The sequence below is a fragment of the Salmo trutta genome, unplaced genomic scaffold (assembly GCF_901001165.1).
Source record: "Salmo trutta unplaced genomic scaffold, fSalTru1.1, whole genome shotgun sequence".
Classification (NCBI taxonomy): domain Eukaryota; kingdom Metazoa; phylum Chordata; class Actinopteri; order Salmoniformes; family Salmonidae; genus Salmo; species Salmo trutta.
The window spans coordinates 41,630-55,065 of NW_021822967.1; the positions used below are offsets into that span (position 1 = coordinate 41,630).

At 45.6% G+C, this 13,436-nt stretch overlaps 1 protein-coding gene across 1 annotated transcript; it reads right to left on the minus strand.

The window, feature by feature from the left end:
• Positions 1-2,207: 2,207 nt before the first annotated feature.
• LOC115187814 (DBF4-type zinc finger-containing protein 2 homolog) lies at positions 2,208-4,919 on the minus strand. Its single transcript, XM_029746862.1, has 4 exons — positions 4,857-4,919; positions 3,949-4,158; positions 3,602-3,916; positions 2,208-3,460 (listed from the first exon to the last, which is right to left on the minus strand). Exons 1-4 carry the CDS (start codon positions 4,917-4,919, stop codon positions 3,017-3,019), a joined length of 1,032 nt encoding a protein of 343 aa, XP_029602722.1. The 3' UTR covers positions 2,208-3,016.
• Positions 4,920-13,436: the final 8,517 nt, after the last annotated feature.

Below are 13,436 nucleotides of genomic sequence, written 5' to 3' on the forward strand. Positions count from 1 at the left end.
CTATATACAGGAGATACAGGTTAGTTGAGGTAATTTGTACATGTAGGATGGGGTGAAGTGACTATGCATAGATAATAAACAGCGAGTAGCAGCAGTGTACAAAAGGGAGGGGGGGGGGGGGGGGGGGGTCAATGTAAATAGTCCGGTGGCCATTTTATGAATTGTTCAGCAGTCTAATGGCTTTGGGGTAGAAGCTGTTGAGGAGCCTTTTGGTCCTAGACTGGGCCCTCCGGTACCGCTTGCCGTGCTGTAGCAGAGAGAACAGTCTATAACCTGGGTGACTGGACCCTCCGGTACCTCTTGCCGTGCGGTAGCAGAGAGAACAGTCTATAACCTGGGTGACTGGGCCCTCCGGTACCGCTTGCCGTGCTGTAGCAGAGAGAACAGTCTATAACCTGGGTGACTGGACCCTCCGGTACCTCTTGCCGTGCGGTAGCAGAGAGAACAGTCTATAACCTGGGTGACTGGGCCCTCCGGTACCGCTTGCCGTGCAGTAGCAGAGAGAACAGTCTATAACCTGAGTGACTGGACCCTTCTGGTCGTAGACTGGGCCCTCCGGTACCGCTTGCCGTGCTGTAGCAGAGAGAACAGTCTATAACCTGGGTGATTGGGCCCTCCGGTACCGCTTGCCTTGCGAACAGTCTATAACCTGGGCGACTGTTCGTAATGGATCTGAAAGCATCGTGATACTGTGAACTTGCTGAGGCCTGCATATAGACCAGATCACCTTCCTCCAACACTGATAAAAGGCTTTCAACAATATCCTTTCTGACTAACCTTGAAAAGCAAGATTCGTTCCTAAAATTAGAAACCAAAATTTCAACTTTAGTTTCTTGGTCAAGTTAATGTGCTGTTTAAAAATGCAGCTTTTTCATTGAAAACAAAATCCCACGATACTTACAGGTGAAGTCTATCCATGTTCTGTCCTTTTATATATATATATATATATATATATATATAACACCTGCAAGTGACTCTCATCTGTTTACTTTCAGTGATGAAAAGACAAAAAACTATTGTTTTCCTTGTATTAAGCACAAGTTTCTCATTGGAAACTCTGCCTTTGAATAAAATCCAACTCCTGTAAATCCTGAAAAGCCTCGTCAATATTAGAGACGCTAGAATAGGGTCATCAGCATACAGACAAGAGATTTGCAGTCAGTCTTCCCTAATTATTTATATTCAGCGTAAAAAAGGACCCGACCTAAAATTGAGCCCCGGGAACTTTATTATTTATACTTTTATTTAACTAGGCAAGTCAGCTAAGAACAAATTCTCCTTTACAAATGACGGCCTAGAAACAGTGGGTTAACTGCCTTGTTCAGGGGGCAAAACGACCAATTTTTTTTAACCTTGTTCAGCTCGGGGGGGGATTCGATCAAGCAACCTTTCGGTTAACTAGTCCCGACGCTCTAACCACTAGGCTGCTAACCCGTCACCCCTTTTGTAAGCCTTCAAAAAAGTGAAGATTTCATACCCTCCTCTGCTACACGCTGTCAGAAAGGTCGTTTTTCCTAAATCGCCACATGACTCATGTTTATGGATGTGTGACGCGGTTCATCATGGTAGTTCCTGTTGTTAGATGGGGAAAAAAACATTTTGGAGATAAAATATCTGAACATCCCAGCGCCTCTTTAAACCAATCACATCTTGAGAAGGCTACACATTTCAAAATCAAAGCAAAATGGGAAGAAAAAAATAACTTTGAAAAACGAGGAAGCTAATTTATATGGCAACTTTATTTGAGACAAAACCACAGCATGAAACAATGAATCAAAACATATGGATGGACACATTTAAGCTTCGTAAATTAAATCTACAATTTAGAAAACTACCTTTCATTCATTAAAAAAAATTAAAAAAATATCATGAGACAGAAATATACAAGTGCCATTTTTTGGTAAATAAATTTCGCATGCATTCGTTTCCAACATGCATCAAACAATTACTGTTCAGCAGGTTTAAAGGGCAGGAGCACCACCTCCTCAATCCTGTTCAGCAGGTTTAAAGGGTAGGAGCACCACCTCCTCTATCCTGAACAGCAGGTTTAAAGGGCAGGAGCACCACCTCCTCAATCCTGAACAGCAGGTTTAAAGGGTAGGAGCACCACCTCCTCTATCCTGAACAGCAGGTTTAAAGGGCAGGAGCACCACCTCCTCAATCCTGAACAGCAGGTTTAAAGGGTAGGAGCACCATCTCCTCATTCCTGAACAGCAGGTTTAAAGGGCAGGAGCACCATCTCCTCAATCCTGAACAGCAGGTTTAAAGGGTAGGAGCACCACCTCCTCTATCCTGAACAGCAGGTTTAAAGGGCAGGAGCACCACCTCCTCAATCCTGAACAGCAGGTTTAAAGGGTAGGAGCACCACCTCCTCTATCCTGAACAGCAGGTTTAAAGGGCAGGAGCACCACCTCCTCAATCCTGAACAGCAGGTTTAAAGGGTAGGAGCACCATCTCCTCATTCCTGAACAGCAGGTTTAAAGGGCAGGAGCACCACCTCCTCAATCCTGAACAGCAGGTTTAAAGGGCAGGAGCACCATCTCCTCTATCCTGAACAGCAGGTTTAAAGGGCAGGAGCACCATCTCCTCAATCCTGAACAGCAGGTTTAAAGGGCAGGAGCACCATCTCCTCATTCCTGAACAGCAGGTTTAAAGGGCAGGAGCACCATCTCCTCTATCCTGAACAGCAGGTTTAAAGGGCAGGAGCACCATCTCCTCTATCCTGAACAGCAGGTTTAAAGGGCAGGAACACCATCTCCTCTATCCTGAACAGCAGGTTTAAAGGGCAGGAACACCATCTCCTCTATCCTGAACAGCAGGTTTAAAGGGCAGGAGCACCATCTCCTCCATCCTGAACAGCAGGTTTAAAGGGCAGGAGCACCATCTCCTCCATCCTGAACAGCAGGTTTAAGGGCAGGAGCACCATCTCCTCAATCCTGTTCAGCAGGTTTAAAGGGCAGGAGCACCATCTCCTCAATCCTGAACAGCAGGTTTAAAGGGCAGGAGCACCATCTCCTCAATCCTGAACAGGCCGGGACAAGTGCAATACCTTCAGAGTAACAGCACTGACACCCCTCCCAACCTGACCAGGACAGGGACTGGCTTCTACAGTTACAACCTGACCAGGACAGGGACTGGCTTCTATAGTTACAACCTGACCAGGACAGGCTTCTACAGTTACAACCTGACCAGGACAGGGACTGGCTTCTATAGTTACAACCTGACCAGGACAGGGACTGGCTACTACAGTTATAACCTGACCAGGACAGGGACTGACACCCCTCCCAACCTGACCAGGACAGGCTTCTACAGTTATAACCTGACCAGGACAGGGACTGGCTTCTACAGTTATAACCTGACCAGGACAGGGACTGGCTACTACAGTTATAACCTGACCAGGACAGGGACTGACGCCCCTCCCAACCTGACCAGGAAAGGGACTGGCTTCTACAGTTATAACCTGACCAGGACAGGGACTGGCTTCTACAGTTACAACCCGACCAGGACAGGGACTGGCTTCTACAGTTACAACCCGACCAGGACAGGGACCAGCTACTACAGTTATAACCTGACCAGGACAGGGACTGACACCCCTCCCAACCTGACCAGGACAGGGACTGGCTTCTACAGTTACAACCTGACCAGGACAGGGACTGGCTTCTATAGTTATAACCTGACCAGGACAGGGACTGGCACCCCTCCCAACCTGACCAGGACAGGGACTGGCACCCCTCCCAACCTGACCAGGACAGGGACTGGCTTCTATAGTTACAACCTGACCAGGACAGGGACTGACACCCCTCCCAACCTGACCAGGACAGGGACTGGCTTCTACAGTTACAACCTGACCAGGACAGGGACTGACTTCTACAGTTCCAACCCGACCAGGACAGGGACTGGCTTCTACAGTTACAACCTGACCAGGACAGGGACTGACACCCCTCCAACCTGACCAGGACAGGGACTGGCACCCCTCCCAACCTGACCAGGACAGGGACTGGCTTCTACAGTTACAACCAGACCTGACCAGGAAAGGGACTGGCTTCTACAGTTACAACCTGACCAGGACAGGAACTGGCTTCTACAGTTACAACCTGACCTGGACAGGGACTGGCTTCTACAGTTACAACCTGACCTGACCAGGACAGGGACTGGCTTCTACAGTTCCAACCCAACCTGATTGGGACTGGCTTCTACAGTTCCAACCCAACCTGATTGGGACTGGCTACTACAGTTCCAACCCAACCTGGACAGGGAATGGCTTCTACAGTTCCAACCCAACCTGATTGGGACTGGCTACTACAGTTACAACCCAACCAGGACAGGCTTCTACAGTCACAACCCAACCTGATTGGGACTGGCTTCTACAGTTCCAACCCAACCTGATTGGGACTGGCTACTACAGTTACAACCCAACCAGGACAGGCTTCTACAGTCACAACCCAACCTGATTGGGACTGGCTTCTACAGTTCCAACCCAACCTGATTGGGACTTGTACAGTAAACGGTTACATTACCACCAGTCAATCGTCTTTTGAGTAATGTGAAAAGTGATGCAGAACAGAGACCACTACAGAATAGTTCTAGAAAACACCATTCGATAGTCTGAAAACTGCCACATAAAAAAACACATTATTATTATTATTATTATTATTATTATTATTATTATTATTATTATTATTATTATTATTATTATTATTATAATAATTATTATTAGACCGGCACAGAACGACTTTAATAAAACAGTTAGTTCATCTTGACTGAAGGTCGAGTCACTGCTCAGTCAGTTTTGCATGGATTTGCACAGCAAACTTTTGTTTAAGCGGGATGCAAAGCAGCAAAACTGACCGAGGAACAGCGATGATTCGATGTGTGGGGTTTTGAGTTGGTTTGTTGGGTTCGGAGAGGATTCCTTCCATGTCGAGGGATGGGGGCGCTGCAACATAGACAGCAATACTGGAAGTGCTCACATTGCAGTAGATGTAGATAATATACTACCTGCACTATAAGCACTTTAACACTGCTGAAACTAAATCCAGTAAACTGTTTGGTCTGATTGGAGACAGGCTGGGTACAGAGGCTGGAGGCTCAGGACAGTGGGATGCTTTTGGGGGCGAGGGTGACCAGGTAGCTGAGGACAGTGGGATGGTCTTGGGGCGAGGGTGACCAGGGTAGCTGGAGGCTCAGGACAGTGGGATGGTCTTGGGGCGAGGGTGGCCAGGGATTTGAGGACAGTGGGATGGTCTTGGGGCGAGGGTGACCAGGTTGCTGAGGACAGTGGGATGGTCTTGGGGGCGAGGGTGACCAGGTAGCTGGAGGCTCAGGACAGTGGGATGGTCTTGGGGCGAGGGTGACCAGGTAGCTGGAGGCTCAGGACAGTGGGATGGTCTTGGGGGCAAGGGTGACCAGGTAGCTGGAGGCTCAGGACAGTGGGATGGTCTTGGGGGCGAGGGTGACCAGGTAGCTGGAGGCTCAGGACAGTGGGATGGTCTTGGGGGCGAGGGTGACCAGGTAGCTGGAGGCTCAGGACAGTGGGATGGTCTTGGGGGCGAGGGTGACCAGGTAGCTGGAGGCTCAGGAAGGTGGGATGGTCTTGGGGCGAGGGTGACCAGGTAGCTGGAGGCTCAGGACAGTGGGATGGTCTTGGGGCGAGGGTGACCAGGTAGCTGGAGGCTCAGGACAGTGGGATGGTCTTGGGGCGAGGGTGACCAGGTAGCTGGAGGCTCAGGACAGTGGGATGGTCTTTGGGGGCGAGGGTGACCAGGTAGCTGGAGGCTCAGGAAGGTGGGATGGTCTTGGGGCGAGGGTGACCAGGTAGCTGGAGGCTCAGGACAGTGGGATGGTCTTGGGGCGAGGGTGACCAGGTAGCTGGAGGCTCAGGACAGTGGGATGGTCTTGGGGCGAGGGTGACCAGGTAGCTGGAGGCTCAGGACAGTGGGATGGTCTTGGGGCGAGGGTGACCAGGTAGCTGGAGGCTCAGGACAGTGGGATGGTCTTGGGGGCAAGGGTGACCAGGTAGCTGGAGGCTCAGGACAGTGGGATGGTCTTGGGCGAGGGTGACCAGGTAGCTGGAGGCTCAGGACAGTGGGATGGTCTTGGGGGCGAGGGTGACCAGGTAGCTGGAGGCTCAGGACAGTGGGATGGTCTTGGGGCGAGGGTGACCAGGTAGCTGGAGGCTCAGGACAGTGGGATGGTCTTGGGGGCAAGGGTGACCAGGTAGCTGGAGGCTCAGGACAGTGGGATGGTCTTGGGGCGAGGGTGACCAGGTAGCTGAGGACAAGGGATGGTCTTGGGGCGAGGGTGACCAGGTAGCTGGAGGCTCAGGACAGTGGGATGGTCTTGGGGCGAGGGTGACCAGGTAGCTGGAGGTTCAGGACAGTGGGATGGTCTTGGGGCGAGGGTGACCAGGTAGCTGGAGGCTCAGGACAGTGGGATGGTCTTTGGGGGCGAGGGTGACCAGGTAGCTGGAGGCTCAGGACAGTGGGATGGTCTTGGGGGCGAGGGTGACCAGGTAGCTGGAGGCTCAGGACAGTGGGATGGTCTTGGGGCGAGGGTGACCAGGTAGCTGGAGGCTCAGGACAGTGGGATGGTCTTGGGGGCGAGGGTGACCAGGTAGCTGGAGGCTCAGGACAGTGGGATGGTCTTGGGGGCGAGGGTGACCAGGTAGCTGGAGGCTCAGGACAGTGGGATGGTCTTTGGGGGCGAGGGTAACCAGGTAGCTGGAGGCTCAGGACAGTGGGATGGTCTTTGGGGGCGAGGGTAACCAGGTAGCTGGAAGAACAAGCCTCCATCAGTTTTGCATAGATTTGCACAACTCATTTTTACTTGTAATGCAACTATGCAAAACTAACAGAGAACTGCAAGAAGAAGAAAACATACAGGCAGTGGTCCTGGTTGGTGGGACGCCAGTTAGACCCTTATGCCAGAAGGGGCACTTAGGGCAGTAGGTGCTCATCTATGTCACTATCTGCACTAGATGCACCTTAGCACAAAGACATCATGAAGTCAAGTCAAACCAAGCAGGGCCTGGTCCAAGCTGGGCCTGGTCCACGCGGAGTTACGGTCCACCCAGGGGCCTGGTCCAAGCGGGGTTACGGTTCACCCAGGGGCCCGGTCCAAGCTGGGCCTGGTCCACGCGGAGTTACGGTTCACCCAGGGGCCTGGTCCAAGCGGGGTTACGGTTCACCCAGGGGCCCGGTCCAACCGGGGCCTGGTCCACGCAGAGTTACGGTTCCCCCAGGGGCCCGGTTCACCCAGGGGCCCGGTCCACGCGGAGTTACGGTTCACCCAGGGGCCCGGTCCACGCGGGGCTACGGTTCACCCAGGGGCCCGGTCCAAGCCGGGTTACGGTTCACCCAGGGGCCCGGTCCACCCAGGGGCTACGGTCCACGCGGGGGGTCAGTGTCAGCGGTATTGCTAGAAGTGCCTCCACTGCAGTAGATCATCAATAACACTACCTGCACTGTAAGCACTTTGACAATACAGCGACAGACTATTCACCAGTCCTTCTGCATCTTCCATCTTCTCTTTTTACAACGATAAAACAAAAAATCTCCAAAAAGAAGCAGCACCCTGAAATCACAAAGGAAGGTCATTATAAACATGTTCACTGTTTAGACAAAGTACAAAACAAACAAACAAAAAAAGTATGTGTGTTATTGATAGTCGTCTCTGAAGACAACATGTGAGAATATTTCCCCCAGTCATCCAGGCTACTTCCAGTGCCTTCTATAGGACTCCACCATGCCTGTGTTCACCAGCTATCTGGACCACGTTTCCAGCGGCATCAATGGTCGTTCTCTTATCGGAAACACTTAACATGGGAAGTAATAAACCCTCCAAAAAAAAACTAGACGAGCTATAAAAACAACTCCAACAAGTGACTTATCACTAAGTTTCATTCAAAATGTGTGTGTCAATCGGCTGATGATTCATAGTTGAAAAAAAATATGATTTGTGATTTATTGTGAACCATGAAGAGGGGGCCCAGTGGAAGGGAGAGAAGGACTTGCCGCCTGCTTTCTGCGCCTGTCTGGCTGTGCACCCTTCCCCCTACAGTCTTAACATGGCGCCGCGGAGTCCGCAAAACCCCCCCCTAGTAATATTTACTACAAAACAACTCAACCACCTGCGTTTATTCAGCAGGCTAGCTAGCTAATGCATGTATATCAACTTGTCTAGGTATGCAACAGTTTGGGGGGGGACGTTGTAACGTTTAATTCTCATGTAATAAAATATATATATATCAGAAGTTGAGAAAGTGTAACTTGGCTTTCACCGAATAACGTTTCAGAGAACCAGTCTCGCTAGTTAGCGTTAGCAAGTGCTTTCTTTTTTGGGGGGGGATATTTGAGCTAACATTAGCTAACTATACAAAGAAAAGTAAAATATCTTACAAAACTTCCAACTTAAAAAAACAAAAGAAATCACACTCAACGTTACAACACTGAAACGTGTAACTACATATAACATACATTACAAGTTAGTTAGCTAGTTTGATAAATTAGCTAACGTTAGTTCGGCTAATAAGTTGCTGCTAGCTTAACATGTTAGCCCAACAACAACCCCGAGTCACACAATAACTTGTTACTGTATCTAACTAGGATGGCTATTTAGCCAATTTACCACAAAACCGGGACGAGTTCCCCCTATTTATGTGTGTAATTATAGTAATTTCACCGGTTAGATAGCTTGTTAGTTAACTAGTTAAACAAGACGCTACCAACCAGGCTAGGCTAACCAAGCTAGGCTAACCAAGCTAGGCTAACCAGGCTAGGCTAACCAAGCTAGGCTAACCAAGCTAGGCTAACCAAGCTAGGCTAACCAGCCAGCTAAAACGCGCGGCCTAAAACTGCCCCATGTGCTGCTGCTTTGTTCTGGGGGGGGACACTAGCTAACTCACACCACACACACACACAATACACCCGAGAGAAACGCAAAATAACATTTTGATCCAATACAATTATTCCCGTTAAAACTACAACAATACCGTATAATAGTCTTTAACTACATAAAGTTGAATAGTCACTCCTGGTTGATAAAAAGGCAGTGTAGCGAGTTAGAGAGGCAACACGCTTTTCAAATCTCCCTCATTCTCCCAACTATGGAGGAGAGAGAGGGCTGCCATGCGACTCTTACTCTACTGTTTCCCCCCTCACTAACTTCTCGGTTTTAGGACGGTAGGCAGATTCAGATCCATGCTAAAATGTACTATACAATTTTTAAAAAATCACTTTTTTTCCCTTCTCTTTAAACATGTATACTGCTTAAAAACCAGGCTAAAATAAAGAGTTCCTTGTCAATAACATGCGTTTAGCAAGACACTCACCGCTGAAATCCACCATCTTCGCTCAGTTGCCTGGACTTACCGTTCAATGTGTGGAGAGGAAACCAACCCCCCCACAAAAAAAACCCTAGCAACTGCTTCGTTCACTTTTAACATGGGCTAGAAAATACATCTATTTGCAAAAGTGGAGAGCACATGTGTCTACCGCTGTAAAGATGGGATATTATTAAAGGATATTATTGTAGGGGGATAATGAAAGTGGCGCGAAGCCGACCTGTCGGTCCCCATGTGGGTGAATGAAGGGCGGCTCCCGCTGAACGTAAATATCTGGCTACAACCACTCTAACTGTCCAATTACCATCCACTAGAGTCCCTCTGATCCACCCTCATACACACTTATACTAACCCTGGCTTTATAATATATATACCATATCTAACCCTGGCTTTATAATCTATATACCATATCTAACCCTGGCTTTATATTCTATATACCATATCTAACCCGGCTTTATATTCTATATACCATATCTAACCCTGGCTTTATAATCTATATACCATATCTAACCCTGGCTTTATATTCTATATACCATATCTAACCCTGGCTTTATAATCTACTACACTATCTAACCCTGGCTTTATATACTATACTACCATATCTAACCCGGCTTTATATTCTATATACCATATCTAACCCTGGCTTTATAATCTACTGCACTATCTAACCCTGGCTTTATATTCTATATACCATATCTAACCCTGGCTTTATATTCTATATACCATATCTAACCCTGGCTTTATATTCTATATACCCATATCTAACCCTGGCTTTATATACTATATACCATATCTAACCCTGGCTTTATATTCTATATACCATATCTAACCCTGGCTTTATACTATATACCATATCTAACCCTGGCTTTATATACTATATACCATATCTAACCCTGGCTTTATAATCTACTACACTATCTAACCCTGGCTTATATATATATACCATATCTAACCCTGGCTTTATATACTATATACCATATCTAACCCTGGCTTTATAATCTATACACTATCTAACCCTGGCTTTATACTACATACCATATCTAACCCTGGCTTTATATTCTATATACCATATCTAACCCTGGCTTTATATTCTATATACCATATCTAACCCTGGCTTTATATACTATATACCATATCTAACCCTGGCTTTATATTCTATATACCATACTAACCCTGGCTTTATATTCTATATACCATATCTAACCCTGGCTTTATAATCTACTACACTATCTAACCCTGGTTATTCTATATACCATATCTAACCCTGGCTTTATATACTATATACCATATCTAACCCTGGCTGTTATATACTATATACCATATCTAACCCTGGCTTATATACTATATACCATATCTAACCCTGGCTTTTATATACTATATACCATATCTAACCCTTGGCTTTATATACTATATACCATATCTAACCCTGGCTTTATATTATATATACCATATCTAACCCTGGCTTTATAATTCTATATACCATATCTAGCCCTGGCTTTATAATCTATATACCATATCTAACCCTGGCTTTATATACTATATACCATATCTAACCCTGGCTTTATATTCTATATACCATATCTAACCCTGGCGTTTACTATTCTATATACCATATCTAACCCTGGCTTTATATTCTATATACCATATCTAACCCTGGCTTTCTATTCTATATACCATATCTAACCCTGGCTTTATATTCTATATACCATATCTAACCCTGGCTTTATATTCTATATACCATATCTAACCCTGGCTTTATATACTATATACCATATCTAACCCTGGCTTTATATTCTATATACCATATCTAACCCTGGCTTTATATACTATATACCATATCTAACCCTGGCTTTATTCTAATACCATATCTAACCCTGGCTTTATATACTATATACCATATCTAACCCTGGCTTATATACTATATACCATATCTAACCCTGGCTTTATATATACTACACTATCTAACCCTGGCTTTATATTCTATATACCATATCTAACCCTGGCTTTATATTATACTACACTATCTAACCCTGGCTTATATTCTACTATACTGGGCTCAACTACACTCCAAACTATTTTGGAAACAACATGCTTTCGAGAGATGTAATTTTGTATTTTGAAATACAAAAATACTTTTCTATACATTTTCTTTTTTTAAAGCGGTTCACATTTTACATTTTGCAGACGCTCTTAGCCATATCGACTTACAGTAATGCATGCATACATTATTCATACTGGTCCCCCATGGGAATCGAACCCACAACCCTGGCATTGCAAGTGCCATGCTCTACCAAGCGAGCCACACGGGACTTTCCCCTTGTATTGCTATCAGAAGTCTGACAGATATTGATTGAACATGGATGGATTGTGATGGCACTATGGTCTGATAAAAGCGTCAGTTTAAATACTCAATATACAAATGGAAATGTCAAAAAAATGAACAATTGCAAAGCATGCTGAGTATATTGTAATGAGTTCTGCGAATAATAATAATAATACCCACTGTGCTTTTCAGTTCATAGTTTGGTATGTTAATTTTCAAGCTCTGAATGCTGATTGGCTGACAGCTGTGGTCTATCAGACATTATACCACAAATATGACAAACATGTATTTTTTACTGCTCTAATTACGTTGGTAAGCAGTTTATAATAGCAATAAGGCACATCGGGGGGTTTGTGGTATATGGCCAATATACCACGGCTAAGAGCTGTTCTTATGTACAAAGCATCGTGGAGTGCCTGGACACAGTCGTGGTATATTGGCCATATACATCAATCAAACTTTATTTGTCACTCGAATACAACAAGTGTAGACTTACCGTGAAATGCTTACTTTACAAGCCCTTAACCAATAGTGCAGTTCAAGAATTTAGCACACCACCTCATTGCTTAAATATACATTTAGTTCATTTAGCAGACAATCTTGTCCAGAATAACTTGCTCAACGAAGGTAGTTAAACAACAACATATCACAGTCATGTACAACGGTTTATGTAAACCGTTACTGAGAATGTGTTTTTTATATATAAAGGCATGTCAGTATTAAGTATAAATTATTATTTACAACGACAGCCTACCCCCCGGGCCAAACCCGGACGAGCTGTGCCAATTGTGTGCCGCCTTATGGGACTCCCAACACGGCCGGATTGTGATACAGCCCGGAATCGAAACAGGGACTGTAGTGATGCCTTTTCCACTGAGATTGCAGTGCTTAGACCGCTGAGCCCCCCGGGATGTTCTGTTCGGGTTGGCTACTTGCGTTCCCTACCTTCTTCCCTGTGGCTCAGTTGGTAGAGGATGGTATTTGCAACGCCAGCATGGTGTGTGCAATGCCAGGGTTGTGGGTTCGATTACCACGGGGGGCCAGTACAAAAAAAAGATAATGTATGCATTCACTACTGTTAGAGAGTCTGCTAATTACTCAAATGTAAAATGTAATTCTATTTGTGTATTTTAGAATACAAATACATGTATTTAATTAAATAAATGACACAATTAAAAAAAAGTTATTTTATAGTTTATTTTTTGAACATGATCTTTATGGTATATTGCTTCTTTTTTTGCCCATCCCTCCCTGCCCTCAGCGAATTTTCCACGCTATCTGGGCGATCCTTGGGACGTCCCATTGACGTTTAACTATAGATGATGATGAAAAGGCTTTAGTGTAGAGACGTCCCAAGGATTCTGGGTTGCCTCAGTTAGACAGAAAATTACCTAACTGAGTTTATGCGGGTTTTTAAAATGTACTGTATGAAACACAATACAGGTAGATAGGCTATATTTACAAATTAATATCTATTCAATCGGAATTGTTATGTGATTTTGTTTTAACATTGTATAAAATAGTTTCATGACAAAATAATGTGTAGCTGGAAATGGCAACATCTTTGACTGTGGTTTATTACCAAACGGTTGTTTTCCCCAAGCGGAACATAGAACACAATTAACTAAATAACATAGTGGCTAAATACTTAGAAAAAAACATGCAAACAATTATGATGAATTAATAAAAAGGCAGTTTGAAATGTGAAAAGTGTGTTTGTACAGTCTGGATTCGATTAAAATACAGTAAAACTATAATCCCACCAGCCTATAT